This window comes from Protopterus annectens, chromosome 6.part0, assembly GCF_019279795.1.
Source record: "Protopterus annectens isolate FY-2018-M chromosome 6.part0, PAN1.0, whole genome shotgun sequence".
Classification (NCBI taxonomy): Eukaryota; Metazoa; Chordata; order Ceratodontiformes; family Protopteridae; genus Protopterus; species Protopterus annectens.
Window position 1 is genome coordinate 1516498191 of NC_056737.1, and position 20745 is coordinate 1516518935.

Sequence of the window (20745 nt, forward strand, 5' to 3'; positions counted from 1 at the left end):
GTCTTATAAAAAAATCATCTACAATTGTATTTAGATATGCTACCAATACATGTAACCCCATATAAAAATTGTAGGAGTCATTATTGGGCACATTGCGGGTGTTGTGAAGAGCACTTCTGGCTGACATCAAAGACTGAAACAATACTAATTTCATGAACTTTAATGGCACTTTGACTTAGGAATGGGGTCCATTCCCGTCATGGTATTAGAAACCCGAAAGACTTGGTAGGGCTAGCTCTTTTTTTAATTTCTCCATTTCTTTGTAGAACTAATGGTTCCTCAAACATGTTTATAAAGGACACTAATATCTATTAGCAAATTAGCATGACACTTCAGCATGGCAGATTCTTATTCCAGTACACCCCACACCCATGGAGTAAACCACCCCTGCACATTAATTAAAGCAGTACTCTAGATACTTCAAATCTAACCTAGACAATTGGACGGGCACTCCCATTCTTCCTGGCCTATCTTATCTGGCATTCCATGAGGTAGGAGGTAATTCTTGATGTTAGACCATTTACAGCCTAGCATGGAACATCCAACGGGTCTATATTATATGAACAAAGTTTTATAACTTCAAATACCAAATGATCGACACCATATGAACAGTGGAAATCTTCCCTTTACCACACTACAGTCTCGGAGTTGGTATATTTAAAGAGGGGGGGTGCAGGGGGCTTGCCCCCCTGCCTACAACCCTTAGTTTTCGGTTTGTTCTTATTTTATTTGTTTTATATATTCAAAGTTTTATAACTTCGATCATATGGTATTCGAAGTTATAAAACTTTGATTATATAACAGACCCACATCCAACAACTAGCAGCCTAGTATCTTCTGATGAACCTGTTAACCAGTAAGTGTTCACAAATGTACAATATCATAGTCCCTCCACCTTCATTAGTCTACTGTGCAGGTCTTTTTTTTGTTATTAAATTTTCACCCAAGACACAGGCACACATACATTAATAGAAAACAAACCATTTTAACATTTTTAATTATATGCATTATACATTGCATACACGTTTTCTTTCTTTTTAACAATGGTCATGCATTCCAGCATTACATAATTTGTTCAATTCCTGCCTTCCCTTAAACTTCACTCCTCCTTGTGAATATTATTCGGCTCCTTTTTGAAATGCCAGCACTCAAAATGCAGAGTGCTGACAAACAGAAAAAAAAAAAGTCCAACGATGCAGTAGAAGAGCAACTACCGACTATCACTGTTGTCCTAAAAACATCTTTTTTGCATTACAGTAACATGCCAGTATCTATTTCTGACCCACTGTGCAAACAGTTTTCTTTATCTGCTCAGAAAAAATGTTTAACATGTTCTGAAACTGCTCAATTCCATTTGAAGCCATCATTACTTCAAAGCTTATACACTAAGGCTATGTCCTGGGTACATCCATACCATATCTGCCCTCTACACCAGTTTTATATAGTCTGATTTTTTTTGATCACATAAGCTTTCAAACACAAGAGTGCAATATTTTGAATTCTGTGTAGCAAACAGGTGTATATTCATTTCTCTTCTGGTTTGCATCTTGTATTGTTATTTGTGTTCTACAAAGTAGTGAATGTGGCAGGGCATCAGAAATGAAATCCAGGCCACTGTCTGCACTAAGGTTTTAGCAACCTAGCTTCGGCCCAGCACTGGACCCAGACTACAGTCTCCACTGCAGTTACTGTGTACTGCTTGCCTTTCAAATGAATAATTTTTATCAGGTTGAAATGAAGCCTGTACATAGAACAAATTGCTGCCACATACTTTACTGATGTGTACCTCAGAATGTGAGTGCCTATGCTAGTCTTGAATTACCCTTGCAGAAGACTTCAGTTTGCTACCATTTTCCTTGGTGAATCATTGCTTCTTCTTTTATCCGATGTCCTCTGACACATTTTGGTACCTTCTTGTTCCCATTACAAATGTGCTGTTTGGATGCTGTAATTCAAAGTTTTTCTTTCCTTTCCTGGCAGTACCACAAACACAGGCCCATAACAGAGCTGTCTATACATGTCCTTAATTCTCATGTGCTCCAATTATTTCATTTTTTGTCAGTCTTGCCATAATGTGAAGCTGAATATGGAAGCGATCTTTATGCAAGCTAGGTTTGCAAAAACACTTTTCTATGTCATACATAGCCTATGTCATGTTACTGTGCAGAACTGCAAGACTCTGAACTGTAGATGACAACATCTTTTTGATATACTCAATATGCCTTCCTGCAAAATAAAGGGCAAACCTTTTTTGTAGCTCCAAGGTTTTTTTGTTACACTCGTGTTTAAAGAATGCATACAGAGATGAAGAAAGAATGCCTTCAACAGAACTTCTAAATATTCTGCGTATCATTTGCCTTAATGAGTTCTTACATCACGTGACATTTCTTAAGTGTGACATAAGTAGTTTCAAAATGCTTGACTGCTACAACCTCATACCAGTATTTTACATTTCCCATACGTCTAAATTATTTTTGAAGGAGCTTGATTTATGGCTGTAACCAAAAGCTTATTTTCAGATTTGAAAACATAATACATATAATGAATGATGACAACAGTAATAATAATAACAATAACAATAATAATAATAATAATAATAATAATCATGATGATGATGAAATAGCTTAACAAGCTTATTAATAAGCAAATAGAAGAAGCTTATTCCATACTTATCAATTCAGCTTGAAGTGGTCTCTTCTTTCACATGATTAGGAGTTACCTTTGAACCTCTAATAAAGTTTTAGCAACATTTTAAGAGCACCTTACAATAATTCAGCTAATAACAGGCATGCTATACAGTACTCTTCCCCATTATGATGCCAGTGTCACCTTTCGTCCTACCTAAACTAGGACACTACTGCATTTTCACAGACTTGTGTGCTTCTCCCAACTCCATACTCACTCAAGCATACTGGAGAGCCCCGACATTTGCCTCTGGTCATTCTGTCACAGAGTTCAGAGCCAATAACTATTAATAGTCTGATAAATTCTCCATTGTTTAATCTATGCATTACTCACAAAACCCTGTACCATCCCAAAATATGTCCATAATTACCTCCCCTCATCCAATGGCACTCTACCGACCACACTCTTTGTCCTCCCGTTAACAACAACGTCAGTGGTGGGGTACTCAGCATACTGACTCATACGTCTCAAATACTGCAAAACCCTGGCACTCTCTAACACTAACACTGCAAACATTATATACTTTAGACATTTTATTTTTAGTTTTGGAAAAAACATCTTCATTCAGCCAGGATGTGTCAGTGCCTGCTTACTTCAGATCCTTTTAAAAACACCTTAGAGTCTTATCCTCTCTGCAAGCTGCTACTAATGACTCCATCAGTTCTTTCCTTTAATATCTACTTATTAACCTCTCCTGAACCCTACAACTAGCACTTGTGTACGAGTGTGTACAGTTTTCTCTTGTTCTTATAGGCAACATATTGACTCGATATGCTATTTCCCCAAAAATAATGTAAATCAGAGTGTTGCTACTGATCATGGACGTTGACATATTTCAAACAAACTGTCATTCTGTAGCTGCCAATATGCCTTTACTGTCGTATTCTGTGAATGTAATGCTTCAGTACTCAGATTACGGTAAAGTGCTCCGTAAACATCAGACTATCCCAAATATGAAATAAAGATGCATTACATAATACAGCATTATATATCATTTTTTATTAATACTTTTAGTACTGTGTTCCCTGCTCTGGTGTTAGCTCTCACAGCAGGGCATTCTAGGTACAGACAGTATTTGATCAGACATGGCCTTGCAGGTCAAAAAGATGTCACTTCACAAAGTACCCTACAAGACTCACAATATAATGGGCATTTCCGAACACTTTTGAAAAGCACAGGTTTTCCATCTCCACTATATCTCTAGTACAGAATCATACCCCTCTAAATTGTCTCCTGTGGCTCAATAGTTAAAAAAAGTGCGTCATATTCACTAATCCATCAGAAAAATAAGGTATGCAAACTGCGCAATGATCTCCATGAAGTGATTAGACATGCCCTTAGAAGTAGATGGGCCACGGAATATGCCTTTCAGGCTCCAGAAGATACACATCAGGACAGACATTTCAATTCAGACTTTATTTAAGATGCAATACAGACCTTGAAAACAAAGGTGCCTTGAAATGTAAGAAAATGTAGTTTCTTGTGCTTTTAAATATCAGTAACAATATTTGTACCAGCATACACAAAAGTAGTCCTAGTATAAAGGAAGAATATTAAATCAAACCTGAATCTAAAACTTACATTTTTTGACCAATTGTAGAGTTCTCTTGAAATAGTAAGTCAACATCAATATCAAAGTTACAAGTTGTGATACACCAGGTCATCCCACCAACAACCTGAAAAAAAAAAATTATTGTCAAGTTATAAGTTCTGTTTCATATCATGATCCCACCAACAGCCTAAACACAAAAAAAAAAATCTGTGTCCATATCAGGGACAGCACCGAATCCTGAAAGGTACAGTACTGCTGAAGGCATGACTGAAGACATTTATAAAACAAACAGAAATTAGTAGAGTCCTTAACTGGAATTTTATATACTATGCAAGCCAAAATGGTCCCTCTCAGGGTACTTACCATTTGATACCGTGGTACAGAACAAAACAGTTACAAATACATGTTTTAGTTTCACTATCAACTGGAGCATTTCTTACCACACCAATTCGTACAAATCCACAGCTATGTATATCTATTTTCATTATTTGCTTTCATCTAGTTCAGGTAAGTCTGGGTTATCCTTTCATCTTCCATGACCATTGTATCTTAAAGGGACAGGAAGATGTACTTAATTAATGTAAAAAAAAAAAAAAAAAAAAAAACAGAAAAAATGCCAACAAATTTTCTGTGTTTGACTGTTAAGTGAACAGATTCATTTGGACATTTTTCACACAAACTGGGCCAGAAGACCAAATGCAGAACATATGGTATACTTCAGAGTAGCCAGTCAACAGAAAGTGTCTGGAGCAAACTATAGACATTGGGACTACATATGAAGCCCATGCAAGCAGTGAAATGAACTCATGCTCAAAGATTGGACCTAGAATGCAGTGACAGTAACTTGCTACAACAATGGGCAGGCCATAACATCACATTTCTGCTTTGTTTACAGATGCTAAAATGCATCAGACAAAGATAACAAACAGTACCTACTACTCACAGACATAATCCAAAATAACCATTTCCACCACTGGATTTATGTTAACTCTGCATACCAATTTACATATATATGCAGTGAAGTTTCGCATATTAAATGTGAATAGTATGGTGCACGTCTTTATTCCCGAAACACTAACTGAAATTAACAGCACGTTAGTATTGTGACATATTTGTATAAAAAAAATTACTAAAAAATTGCAGTTTCAGAGATTTGCCTTGTGATTCAGAAGCCTTATCATGGTGTGTTTCCACTCTGCAGTAAACCTTTCCAGTTATTAGACTGCCCTACCTCTGAGGCTTTCCTCTCATAGAGGGCCTATCATAGACAATGGTCTCCTGGGCAAAGCTGCATGCTAAGGGGCTAATGCTACTTAGCAATGTGCTTTCCCCTGGAAATGTTTGTGACCCCCCCCAAATTAACTGGCAGAGTAATATTTTACTCTAGAAGGAAAACAGGATTCACAGAACTGCTCAGCAGATTAACATTTTACTCATTTTGCTCTAGGAAACCGTGAGCACCATCAAAAGATGGCAGTCATCCACTTACTCCTAACAGAGTACTCAACGTGCAGATAACTACAGTGGAGCCATGAGGGCTGGGGATGTCTATACATGTCTTTAAGGACATGAATGAGGTTTAATGAATGTGTACCTGCCTGGGTGATTGCCTCCTACTTATCTTCTCTAGTGCTAAGTCTGCATATGTTTGTGCATGTGTGTTGCAGCACACATGCTGGTGTACAACTGAGTGCTTTCATGAGTGTGTGTGTGAGACTTGTTTGTGGAAGAGGTGTGCATGTGCATGCATGGGTGGTGGAATGCATCTTTACCTGTAGGGAGGGCACTTGATAACCCAATGAATGGTCTACTAGAGAGCACTGCTATGGCCGGGTCAGACAGTGCAGCATTTTGATTCAAAGACTTGGTAATGAACTGCTAATGAGATATTTCTCAGTGTGGTCTTACCATGTCTGCGACTCAGAATTTCTTTCCATCTCATTAACTGATCAACCCACATTGGGCAATTAGCACGGGAGGAGAGGCATTCTCCGAATCCCCTGGATGGTGTCATACTGATGTATTGGCAAGTATTACCAGCAGATTTGCACAGCCAGCAAATATTTAGGCCATCAGCTGCCCAGGTTTTTGTCATTAGGTTCACACCAAACAAATTATGTGGCATTTGTTCAGGCTGACAAACCCAGTAACTATCACAATCATCTCATTGTATTTTATAACATCAGAAATAAAAAGGCATCTAACAGAAGAAGTGATATTTCTGCCTCTTTAAATACTACAGCAAATAACACGTCATTTACAAGTGCAGGCTGGCATTCACACATTAAAAATTTTGCTATACATTTCCTTTAGAGCTACTAACACCTACCTTTCAAATCACTTTCCCACCATCTTAATGGCTAAATTGTATTATCAACATATACAACCTGTTGTGCAAGGCTTGAGTACCCAACTGCCTTATCCAGCAAATTTTAAAATAAAAATCTAAATGTAATACAGGGATAATGACATTTGTAGGTAGGGTCAAATCAAATTCAAAATAGCCAATATATATTGACAACCTACTACATCTGCAAAGTATTCACTTTGAAATAAAAGTGCAGCTGTCAGAGAAAAAAACAAAAAAGGTACATTACTGGCTTTTAAGGGTTGCAAAGGTTTGCACAAAGTTTATTTGGGGGAGGGTTCTATACAAAGCAAGAAAGACTAATACCTCCTGTTGATAAAGGAGGATTCAAACAGAACTTAAGTATTTTCTCAGTTCTGCATAAACTATGAGAACTGGTTCATAAATCAGAGTAACTTCATAGTAAGAACAGATTGGCACGTGTGGCAACTGTATCTGAAGGACAAAAAGGATCCGCTGCTTTTTAACCTATAGTAACTTAAAAAAAAAAAATTTTATCCAGCATAACTTTGTTTCATTGTCGTTGGATAACATACCCATTCTCAATTTAACTACATTCAAATATTAAGAAGAGAAAGTACAATTGTGGCACAGCTCAACATAATGGTAGATGTTGAGTGGATCACTGTTACAGTGGTGTGACTTCTCTGCAGAAGACCCAATATCTGCCCCAATTTCCAGAACTCAACACCCTTCCCTCTTCTGGCCAAATGGACATCCACCCCAGTAGGATGAAAACCGCACCCCACCCCAAAATAAAAACAGGCATCCACCTGCAGGAGTGCAGCAGATATATCACCTGCATCAAGGAGCCTAGCATGTCCACAATGCATAACGGTGGTCTGATTAACTAAGAAATCATGCATACATAGTGGCATACAAGCACCTTCTGAGAGCAGTAACTGTGGAACGTGAACATTGCCAAATGCTTGGCGCTAGAACAGTCCACACGATTTGCAGACTGGCTTTTACCCAAAATCCTGACTTCCACTGAATGATGAATGTAATGGAGGGCTCTTACCCCACTGGAGAAACAAATGGTTGAATTCTATACAGAAAGAGGGAAGCCATTCAGCAGATCCTGTAGACCAATAGCCTAACCTAGCGTCAGATGCCCAAAAGAAAAAAAATAGGGGAAGATAGGTGGAAAACCTGTGCTGCAATAATGTTCCACTCAAGCATTTACTATTGTGGTAAGGACTTGCAGACCTGCATTGTGTTCTTCGTGCTGATTATTGTTGTAGTATTAATGGCTACTGAGACAATTTCAAAAGCTCTCAATTTATGGGAGGTGACTGTATTGGTTGGTATGGCTTCACCAGGCACCGTAGGATAACCATGGCAGAAGTGGCCTTTGCCCTGGAGAAATACTTAAAACTTTGATGCTTGGAAAAGGGCTGTAATGAGGATCACATAGGTGGCTGCCTCAAGAACCGCCTGGAACCCATGAGGATCACGTAGTTGGCTGCCTCAAGAACCACCTGGAACCCTTCGGAATAAAAAAAAAAAAAAAGAAAACCATAATGATCCAACAATATAAAAACATTCTGTAAGGAGAGTGTTTCTTCTCTCTAGGCTGCAAGGGAGACAAAAAGTTATAAATTCTGGTATATTTAAATTGAAATACTATCTCAGATGTCTATGCACATCAAAGGACTGTACAAGTCTCAAACTTGCTCTACAGGATCAGGGAATAAGACTGCTAGATGTAAGGGAGCACACTCCGTCACAACCTTGACATAAATGAAGGTTTGGCTTCTTGGTTGATCTTATCCTTGTGGGACACTAAAATGGTGCTTTATACTTTAATACTTGCAGTTCTAAAATACTCTACAGCGATGTAATGGTAAACAGAAGGTCTGTTTTCCAGGACAGAGATTTCACAGGTACATACACAGCTAACTCAAAGGAAGGTAATGAAGTTTTTTCTAGTGAAAGTAACGTATTCCAACATAAAGTTACAGTCTCATTGGGGAGCAATGGCCTTTTCTGGAGATCTAACTTGCAAGACTCCTTTGTAAAACTGTATTACAGAGATGTTAGAGAGATCTATAGGCATGCTAGCTAATATGTCTGACAGACTTAACTTCACTGATGCATTTATGCCAGCCTGTTCTGAACATCTCATTTAGACACTGTAGAATCAAAGATACTGATGCTACAAAGGGGGTCTTGATGCTTCTTCTGACAGAAAATAATTATTTCCATTTTGCCAGGTAATATTTTCTAGCAGCACATTTTCTGCCTCTATCATGATGTGTAAATTAGTGCCTAAAAGTAAGAACAGTCCAATCATCTAAGCTGGTAGCTGAAGGGTATTCAGGCTAGGCTGGATAACCACCTCCCCTTGTCTTGGGCAAGGAGATCAGGATGCACAGACAGTATGAGAAGTTTCACCCAAAAAATAAGTAGAAGTAAGGAGAACTAGTGCTGCTTGGTCCAAAACGCTGCTGTCAACAGCACCTTTGGTCCCGCCTCCTTATCTTTTGGATCACCCTGGGGAGTAGGGTGATTAGAGAAAATACATACAGAAACTGCCCTATCCATGCTAATGAGAAGGAATCCAATGCCCAAGTTTCTTTGTACAATACACAACTTTTCTTAACTGCTCGTTGGTCTATCCCTAGGATATCTCACCAGTGAATTAACTGCAGGCAGTCAGTTTCTGTTCAACATCCCCTTGTGGGGATCTGCTGACCATCTTCTCAGGTAGTTTGCCATTAAGTTTAATTAGGAAGGAATGCACACTGCTTTTAGGGCCAGCTACTGCTGCCAGCCACTATAGGGAGTGTGACCAAGTTCACCATTGCTTGTTTATTTGCTGTCTGTTATGACTTGCAATATCCCTTCCTTCCACGGAGGTTTGACTACTTCAGTGTTAGGATCAGAGCCAGCATTTCATTTATACAAACATGCTTTTTCCACTGACAGTGATCCTGTTTTCCCTGCATCCTGAGGCATCTGTTGGAAGGGTCTTGTTTTAAAAGTATGCCTATGTTTTTTGACATGGTTGAGCCACCACTCCAACTCTTGCTTGATGTGGGGCAGAATAGGGAGCATCCCCTCCAGGGATTCATTGCAGCTGTCTCAAGATATATCTGGAGATACAAACAGTGGAAGGCATATTATTTTCAAAAATTCCCTGGTCATCTCTGATGTTTTCAAGTCATGAATTGTAAGGTATTCTGCCAAAACTTTAGCTTATACCTGAAGAAAAAAAGAACAGTCTTCAGGCAGCTCTGAGGAAAATTATTCTCTTTGAGAACAGTATCAGGTTTCATTCAGGCAGGGTAAAGGAAAGCCCCGAGACCTGAAAGCAGTCACAATGACATCTCTACTGCTTCCTGAAACTGGGCTTTATGCAGGCAGTTTTCTATATGAATTCCTTTGTTTCTGTTGCATGCAACTGCTAAAGCTGAACACCCCAGAAGCAGCAACAAAACCAAAGAGCAAGAGATTGAGGGAAGTTGGGAACAGAAGTAATGAGAAAGTCTGTACTGTAAAAGGGTTTTAAATTTTAGGACCTTTAAGGAGGTGTTCAACCTGGACAGGTCAAAAATATGGGTCTACAGATTCCCTCTTTCCTTGGGATTCATATTAAAAAAGTCTTTATAAGAGGGGAAGTAGCAGATCTTTCTGGTCTTCTGGCACTGGATGAACACCTGACATCATTGGTTATGTTTGGAAGTAGAGTTTTGTGGCTCTTACATGTGGCTTTCCAGGGATACACATTCTTTGTGACATTTTCCCAGTGGAGGAGTGAAAAGATTTATTTCACAGATGCCAGTCTTCCCCTGCTCCCTCAATTGCTTAAAATACGTCTGCTACAAGTGTCACAAACAAAACTTCTTGTCAAGACAGGCATTCAGAAGCAATGTCTAGAAATACTCTTCCATGAACTGGAGACTGACAGACATGCCCTCTAATAACAGACCCCATCCCATGGCAACTTCCCTGAACACTATGCCCACATTTAATGAAGTGCTTTGCCACCTGAGAAATAGTCTGGGCAGATTCCCGTACTTTTGCTCTCAGACCTCCATCAGGCATGCCCCCCTACCCCCTTTCTCTCTCATCTAGCTCAGGATTTCATCTTGGTATCATGTGCACCTGACAACTGATTGCAGCCATACACACCTTGTTCCCAAAGTAGTCAATGATTTGACTTTCTGGCCACTGGAAAGAACATTAGGAGCTAAAATCCATTTATAACCCTCTCATTATTTCTCCAAATATCTTGGGTTTCTAATACAGTGATACAAATGGACTCTCTTTTCTGAGTCAGGGTGTGATTAAAGTTCATAAATTATGCTGCTTCAGTCTTTGATGTTTACAAGGAGTGCATGTCACAGCATGGACAATGTACTCAGAAATGCCTACTACAGTTCATACTGACAGCATATTTAAGTGAGCATGATTTGTTTTTATTAGCTCTTCTGTTCCTACTACTGGAACTACATGGATGTCTTCATCTCATATTGCACTAGTTTCTGCACGTATATCCTAGTATTTTAATGACTACATCTCTCAGTACCAGGACACTGATTGCTGCGTGCAGCTATTTCAATGATCAATGCTACTTCTGTCATTTATTTTCTTGGATTACCACATCAGTTTTTTCTTGCTCCTACTTTCATGACTGTTGGCACTGGATGATCCCATGTGATTACAACTTAATTTTCAGTAGTGAGTTGTAGCTCATGTCTCTAATGTTTTTCATCTACCATTATGACGCAGTGTTTGTACAATCCCCTAATAAATTGTCTTGCTAAACTACGGGTTTTCCAGTTTTCTGTCCTTTTTTTCAGGTCATGTTCTTTATATTCTTTGTCATCTCATTTCCATCTACTTCTGGTCCAGTTTCCACTCACACTCCTTTCTGAATTGAGTCAGATAATCCGAGTAAAGATGCCCCCTTAAACTTGTCTTCTATCATGGTTTAAAACCTCCCTATACTTGGATCTGATGGTGTCAACAGATATGCATGCACAGCCCCATGACTGCAAACCCATACATACTAGTCAATTTTGAGGAGGCCCATGCCTCTTTCAGATTGAGGGTCTGAGGGATAATCATTTGAAAAGCATGAAGCATTGTTACTGCTTGTGTGTCCAACTGATCCAATGTTTTCTATGACCAGTCAATCACACAAAAGCTGTAAGTTAGAACAGGAAGAAAAAGGTGTTTTATTGCTTGGACTTTATTAATACACATTCCAGTAGTTTTTAATATCAGCTTTGGTATTCTGAAGTACTTCTTACAAAGCTTTTTTTCAATGCAGAGGGAACTGTTGAATTGCTCTAAGGTTCTTGATCAAAATTTTGGAGTACTCATGGACCCTATAAAACTTATCTGTCTTCATCAGGTAGGGGATGATAGTGTGGTTCTTTTAGAACAGACAGAAAGGAATAAAGCTGCAATAACTAGAGACATTGTCACAGGTTTGCATGCCTCTAAACCCAGGAGGTCAAAGTATTGTTTCTGTGCAAATGCCCTTACACCAACTGTAAGTCAGTGGAAAATTGAGCAACAGGAAGAGATTTATAGCCATCCGCAAAGTCTGATAACCATAGGCCAGGACTGTTGGTCTGAAGTTTTGAGAAATAGATGCCAAAGAGGAATAGGCAGAGCTAGTGGTGCAACAAATAAAACACTCTCCTTTGGTGGAAAAAGCTGTGGGTTCTATTCCCACACCAGGATGAGCAATAGCCGACACTGCAATGCAGTACAAGGGGGTACTGTACTCCCATGTCTATCCTTTGCATGACATATTAAACCAAGACCCACCTACTTGAGTTGGTGGTATCTCAGGTAAAATGTAAAAGATCCCAGGATATCCATCAAAAACAGCAGGGAAAGCTATTGGATGGCCTGTCCAAATTTCCCCATAGTAGTATAAACACCACCTCGTGTCTACCCTGAAAACTGGTCAATGGCCTAGTGGGACTAACCCAGGCAACAAAAGAATTAAAAAAATAAATAAATAAGTCACACAAACAGACATGTGGTACAGCACTGGTAACTTTGTCTTCAGAAGCGGCATCTGAAACTCTAAACCACAAGGGTTCCATCAGATAACCAATTAGCTATCCACTGCATAACACAATAACTTACATTCAGGTCTATAAGTCTCTCAGTGACACTGCTTTTCATGCAGTTACTAAACCCCTTGGGCAGTTCTACATATGCTTTATGTATTGCATTACTGCTATGCACTGCTTTTAAGTTAGAGACAGGCCCTTCCTCTAACAGGATTGAATGGACAAGGACCCAAGGTTAAGAGATTTTCAATGTCCAGATTAAGGAGGTCTCGCACAACCTGCTCACTAGTTTTACAAATGAAGCTATTGAGACTAACGGGTCTTACAGTTAGTAGGGTCTATGACCGCGCCACCTTTATGTAATGGCAATATAATGGCAGTTTTCCTGCCTTGGGAATGCAACCACTGCCCAACAATATGAAAAAATAATTATTAAAAGCAGCAACAGGATTGTTTTTTTTTTGTTTGTTCTTCTTTTGCTCGTTTCCATTCTAGTGAAGTGTCAGCTTTGGTATTTACACTCTGGAAAAGAAGTGCAAAACAATTTAAAAAACAACACAGAGTTATTGTGAACCCAGGCCTTAAAAAAATAAAATAAAAAAAAATAAATAAAAAAGAGAGAGAGAGAGACATTTTTTGTTTCCACTGACATTCTTATCGAGCATGTAGCTCCTCCTTTGCATTTGATGCTAGAAGCACAAATGTATAGGTAATTGTCCCAATGAAAGTTTCAAAAATTTCACAATGTCAAACATCTTGACGACAGAGCCCTTTATACAGGGTCTAAAAATAGCCCAGAACAGTCAGTATTTGGAGCATGGGGGTTATTCAGTAAATAATAGTGCTGTGCAAAGTGCCACTTAACTTTATTTGCATCTCTTGAAACTTTCTTACCTGCATGGAATGTGGCTAGATATCCTTCTAAATTAAATGATTTCCACAATTGCAAAAATAATTTAAACCAACAAAACATATTTAGCTTTACTCTGTAGTCATAGGAAAGTACTCAAAACAATCTTATTATGTACCATTTTGGAATACCACAATTCTTTGCTGAATACACTTCCCAAGTGTACTTAAAAATGGTTGTTAATAAAGGGGTTAAATTTAGAATTAAGGCAAGATTGGATAAAAATGAATTCACCAATAACATTCCTAATCTTAACTACACAAGACACCGAAAAGATTTGCTTGTATGGCAACCTATTTGGATAAGTTTATTCAAAGCACTGTTACACAGTGAGGTGTTACGACATTGGTAGCAAAGATGCACATTTAAGTCCCAATTCCAAAAGATTTGCTTTTGGTGTAAGTGACTTACTCTGGTATAAGCCTGCTTTATAGATATGCCTTACACCAGAGTAAATCGTGATCACAGAAAGTCTTTTGTAATCGGTCCTTTAACGTCCTCAAGTTAAGCCAAGCATTCTGAAACAGTGAGTAAAATAGATCTAGTATATGCAGAAAAGTAGGGCTTGGGATAGTACTGCTACAACAGCACACTACAAAGGCCAAATGCCTACATTTCAGAAGCAAAACGTAAAACACAGCTAAGATACACCCATTTAGAAAAAAAAATTTAAATAAAAAATAAAAAAAAATGAGAAGGATAATGAGACAGAGAAAGAAGGAAAAGAAATAAAAAAAAAGAATCAAGGGCACCAATGTTTCCATTTATCTTGGAAAAAATACCACCGTATCCTGAATGTGAACCATTTCATTATTGGTAAAACATGACATTTACATGGAATTTCACATTTTAGGCCACAATAACCTACTTTACTAGAAGTTATAATTTTTCTTACATGTATTACTCATAGTACTATGTTTGCTTAATAAATGTTCTGTGCTAAGTATCTGTTTTAGTTTGGTGTGTGTGTGAGCGCATGTATATATTTACTACAAAAAATTATTGTGTTTTATTTTGTATGAAAAATGTTTGAAATAACCAATCTGCTAAAATATAAAAGAATATATAGTTTAATATATTTCAAAAGTTTATCTGCCCGTAATAAGATGGCTTGGACTGAAATATCATTGGAGTGAAACAGTATCACTGATGCCTGGGAAATAAGTAGCTGCCAGCCTTAACTGCCACAGTACATCTCTATACAACACTCGATTCCCAGGCAGCCATTTCAGGATCCTCAATTACTTTCTCCATAACTGCTCTGTCTTAAAACTATGAGCAGCTAAACTTAAAAAAAATATATATTGTTTATTGTATTTTGATCGAATTAGTGAATTTTTCTTTCAAATACATTTTTCATACAAAAATGTTTTATAATATTTTTAATATTAATGTTCATGTGGATTTTCATTATTTGTTTAACTTTTTCTTGGTTTAGATGTGTGTGACATGGTGCAGTATTATTTACAGCTTACAATTATGAAGTTTTGGGGAGGAAACATTATACTACTTATTTGAATGCAATTTATTTTATGAAAGAAAATTTATTTTGTATTTGTTGACTGATTAACTTAAAAGTGATCATTGTGTGATGTGGTTAGCACATTCAAGTATTTTAAGCAGTTATTTATTAACATAGTTCTGATGAAATCTGCAATGTTATTCTGATGAAAGTACTAAACTGTGTACTATTCAATTTACTTGCATTTTTAACTTGTGGTGGATTGACTTTTTACACACCATGGCAGATTTCCCATTGATATGGTTGTTCTAACAGTTCATTTTTTTTACTTATTGATTATTCCATACGATAACGTTTACTTCTTCCTGGTGTTTGTTAGTCTGGCATTGTCATAAAAGATCCAACTTCAAGGCCTGTTCATGGCTTCTGGGGATAGACCTTCAGATACACATCAACCGGATCCTTTGGGGAAACTTGCTAGGGATCTTAGACTCTTGTACAGCTGCTAACACAATGTTTGATGGGCCAAAGTGGATCAAATGGCATAGCACTCTTCCCAGTATTGCCATCAGCCAGGAAAAACTGGGCATGCTAAGTTTGCACTGTATGTAATGTCCTATAGAGGTTTCTGTGAAAAACGCCGACATCCTTCCTCTGGCCCAGTAATCAAGTAGCCTCAATTCTTACATTGACACCAGTGAGGGACATTTACTTGGAACAGAATAGATACACATATTATTCATTATTTCCAGATGTAGCTCTCTGCACCAAGTAGAGCTTCCCTTAAGAGCACACAGGGAACACTCAGTCTGGGGGCTGGGTTTCCCTCTCTCTCTCCAAGCCCCCAAAAAGACTCCCCACTGGCACAGCTGTAGAGGGGAGTCCTCAGCAGAGGGTTCAAAGCAAAGTCCTCCGCCACCCTCTCTGTGAAACCACTGCTCTGTGTTTCTGCTCCAAGTAGCTGTCACAGACACACACGCACACTGAGATTTGATTTTCACAAAAACACGCACACACCTGGGAAAGGCTGGCACAGATTTACCAGTTATGCCCCCCATCCAGACTATAATGTATGTACTGCCACCAGAAAACTCCAAAGCCAACTACCCTAAGGCTCTTACAAGGGTACCCAATTATACGGAGTAAAATTAATACTAATACAAACGGTAGTGTTTGACTAATGCAGCAAGGCTTTTACGAGTGGCCACGGCCACAGTGTCATCAAAAAGGTTAAAATATTCTCTAAAAGACCAACCACAAGGAAAAGTTTAAATATATTTAATAATAATGAAAAAAACATGAAAGTACTAAATATCTATTTACAATACACACCAGAGTTTCAATCACAGGAAATATTACAAATAATGCAGGTGGATAGATTCACACAATTACAGAAAAACAATACTTAACAAATCTCACTATATTTTCCTGACTGCTCTAAAGGATTATTGTTCCCTGGTTGCTTACTAAAGTAAGGCAAGATGAAGTGGGTGAGTGGTCTTCCTTCTTTGTCAGGTTTTCAAAAACAGACTGCTCCGAGACTTCTGTGGCATCTAGTATTAAAACATCATTTCAGTGCTGGATTACAGAATGACATCACATACATCTGGTCATCTGACTCTGGTTCCCACTCTATTCCCCTTTACTAGAAAGTGAACCAGAGTTTAGTACATAGGTGCTACCATACACACAGATAATATAGATTTGCTAAGATGTATCATAGCACCTGGAAGCTGCAAAAACATTTCAAACCTTCCACCCTTCCAGGATAGCAATTAGTTCACCCCTAAGGACAAGACAGCAGGATTCCTAATCCTGGTTTTCACAGACATTTAGGCTCTGACTGCAATAAAAACTGTAAGATACCTGCCATAAAGATGGTCATTTAATTTCACACTATTTTCAAAGTTAGCTGGACTGAGATTAACCTCTTCTCCTCCACTATCCTCAGTTACAATACATTAATTTCAATAGTTAAAATACAGTCTGACATACATGTGTATTTCTTTTCCATCGAGATGGACCCACTGTTGGTACATTTTTAAAACAAGCAGCTTTACACATACATTTTCAAACACAATCATCTGTACAAATCAGTTTGACATATAAATGACACAGAATTCTTTACAAAACTCCAGCTAGCTATGCTGGCATATGTTACACATCCACCTCCCTACTTCTCCTGGCATAGCTGGCAATACCTCATATCATTACAGGAGGGACACAGATGGTAACACAGGAGCATGTCAAAATCATTATTGTGGTCCTTACAATACAGTCATCTGATATGACTATTAGTTCTGTTAGTCTTTACCTTAAAGGACCACAACATGCTTCTGCACGTTTCATTTCTAACATGTGTTTCTTCCCTATCTTTTGATACTAGCACTCTAAATTATCTCCACTGCTACTTTAAATCCTCACTTTGACAGTTTCTCTCAACCCTGTACCTGCAGCTCCAGTACTATGAGCCATCTTCCAGCTTAGAATATTCTTGAGGTGCTGTATTCATTGTAAAGGCACTGCAAGGGCTTGGTAATAATGCCCTTTGTTTTTTTTTCCCTGCGTTACTGAAGAACTGCCCAAGGACCGCCTTCCTCCAGTCCTTTCACACTGGAAATGCCTCATTTAATTATGAATGAACAGAGACAAGATGTCGTAAATTGGGGGAACTACTCTCTTCTTTCCAGCTGCTGGTCGAGTTTGTTTTGTTGATGTATAGTCCATGTTGTTGTACCTGCAGATCGTGTTTACAGTATCCAGAAATTTTACTATTGTTAAATGCAGGTATATTGTAATCAAATTATTAAAACAAGCCTTGGTCCGCGTTAGTAAGCCATCATTTCTTCCCACCACACTAGTTTGCATTTTGTTTAATGTTCAGTAGTATAATTATTTTAACAAGTAAATGTAAGCGATCACATTACGGAACATAAAGTGAAAGGAGAGTTAGCATTGTTTTAGCCAGTGTTCATTGAATGTTTGTAATACTGCAAAGTAATGCCCCTCTGTTCCACAAGACATCTTCATTCACAATAGCAGCACTCTTATTCGTTTCCTTTTTATGAGATCCCACCTGATGTATTTATCTGGGAGAAGTTCCCGGGGCAGCTATAATGCTTTCTAGCTCATAAAAGAGCCTTTTACAACTGTGAAGCCATCAGACTTTCACATGCTGAGTCTATTCCCTTTTGTAGTTGGTATGGTAATTTCAGAGTTGAGAAAGTTGTGTTCTATTCAAGTGTCTCTTTTATTTTTGTGCTATGTATAGGGGTGTGTAAAACTGCAGTAAAAAATAATTGCTGGTTTGTGTTTATTTTTTGTGGGAGAGGGTATGATTTAGAAGCATGTGGCAATGTTTAGAAATTCTTAAAGGGATATCACATGTGTGTGTGTGTGTGTGTGTGTGTGTGTGTGTGTGTGTGTGTGTGTGTGTGTGCGCATGAATGCGAGCTTGGCGTACACGTGTCTGATAGTGTGGATGTGCGGGAATGCGGATGTGCGATTGTGACACATGTATGGTGATCTGCAACTTACACACATTACTCAACATCTCAGTTTAAAAAATCTGAACAAAGCCTAAAATAATGGTCGGACAATGAACTAAAATAGGAACAGATTTTAAGTATTACTCTTACAAACTTGATGGAAGTTTTTGAGTTAGCATGTATTTTCTGTAGGATTTAAAATCTGGAACTCAAATGTGCATCATTATTTAGAGACTTCATTCTTCCATGATTTGTCAGAAAGCCACAGATTTTAACAGACCAAAAAAAATAAATAAATAAGGCAAACGTTTTGACATTTTACTAAAATCTGAACAGAGTTACAGAGGTCAACCTCTTAAAACAAGAAATCAGGACAAAGCCACAAATAATGGGTCAGGGAAGTGCTTGTGCAGACATGAACACACCATTTAAATGGTTATGAGGGAAAGAGAACTGTCAACCTCTTAGGGCAAGAAATCTAAACAAAGCCATACATAAAAATGGGACAAAGGACCAAATATAGGAACAGTTTTTAAACATTGCTCTTAAAAACTTAGAAAGTTGATTGAATAACAGGTTTTGCGTTAGCATGAATTTTCTGAAGGGTATGAAGTCTGAAACTCAAATCTCTGTCCTTTCCCAACTTCAGTCTTTCCTGATTTTCTGCTAATTTGCCAGAAAACCCCAATTTATGTAAAACAGACCAAAAATATGAGGCAAAAATATATGCAATTGAGACTTACGGGGGAAATGTTTCATTCCATGTTACTAAATTGACTGGGCATACATGGACAAACTACTGCTGGAGTCATTGGGGAAATGTCACACACCGTGCCAGTAAAAGGGTTTGTGCAGGGATCATTGGGATTAATGTCTGATTTGGTGTCACTAAAGTACTTATGAAGGCTTGGGCAGACTACAGGAGGGATCGATGGGAAAATGAATCATGAGGTGCTTGTGCAGACAGGAAATATCTACTAAAGGGGTTGCTACAGGAAATATTTAATTTGGTGTCAGTGAAGTGCTTGGACATACATGGACAAAACTACTGAAGGGGTAGTTGGGGAGAGGTTTCATTTCAGGTTTGTGAAGTGCTTGTGCAGACCTGGACATACTGCTGAAAGGGCCTTTAGGGGAAATGTTTCATTCCATGAAGTGCATGGGTATCTAAACTAAAAAAGAGACAGGCACATGACACAGCACTGTATCAAACAAGTGCATGGGCATGCATGGACAAACTATTGAAGAAGTCACTGGTGAAATCCTTCATATAGTGTTAGTGAAATCCTTCTGCAAACATGGACATAGTACTGAAAGGGTTGTTGGGAGAAATATTTATTTACAGTTAGTGCAGTGCAAACATGAATAATATACTGAAAGGATTATTAGGGGGAATATTCTGTTTGGTGACAGTGACTTGATTGTGCATGCATTGACAAACAACTGAAGGAATTGTTGGGGAAAATGTTTTATTTGGTGTAAGAGAAGAACTTGTGTAGGGATCCTTGGCAGAAAGGTTTCATTTGATGTTAATGAAGTGCATGTGCATATGTGGACAAAGTATGGTAGAGGTCACTGGGGAAATCTTTCATTTGGTGTCAGTGAAGTGATTGTGCAAACATGGACATACTACTGAAAGTGTCTTGGGGAAACGATTCATTTGGTGTCAAAGAAGTGCTTAGACATAGATGGAAAAACTACTGTAGTGGTTGTTAGAGAGAGATGTTTCATTTGATGTCAGCAAAGTACTTGTGCAGATACTAAAACTATTGAATGGATTATTTGGGGAAATGTTTTATTTGGTGACAGTGAAGTGTTTGTGCATGCATGCCCAAACTACCAAAGGGACTGTTGGGGAAATCTTTCATTCCATGTGAGCGAAGTGCTTGGGCATACATGGACAAACTAATGTTGTGGTCATTGTGGAAATATTTCATTTGGCGTCAGTGAAATGCTTATGCAAACATGGATAAAGTACTGAAGGGATTGTTTGCACAAATGTTGCATTTGACATCATTGAAGTGCTTAGGCATACATGCACTGGTCGGGCAGTCATTGGGGAAAACGTCACGCGTAGTGTCAGTAAAGATGCTTGTGCAGGGAACATTTGGAAAAATGTTTCATTTGGTGTCAGTGAGGTGCCTAGGAAGGCATGGACAAACTACAGAAGGGATCAACAGGGAAAATAATAATTTTGGTGTCACTGAACTGTTTGTGCATACAGAGTCAAACTACTGAA

The 20745-nt window shown here is 38.3% G+C and overlaps 1 protein-coding gene across 1 annotated transcript in view; it reads right to left on the reverse strand.

Moving 5' to 3' along the window:
• CCDC93 (coiled-coil domain containing 93) overlaps positions 1–20745 on the reverse strand; it is a gene marked incomplete in the record, with an annotated part of 1282969 nt that overhangs the window by 1174768 nt on the left and 87456 nt on the right. Inside the window, 1 exon segment of the mRNA XM_044074979.1 lies at positions 4267–4361. Coding sequence (XP_043930914.1) covers positions 4267–4361 — 95 coding nt within the window.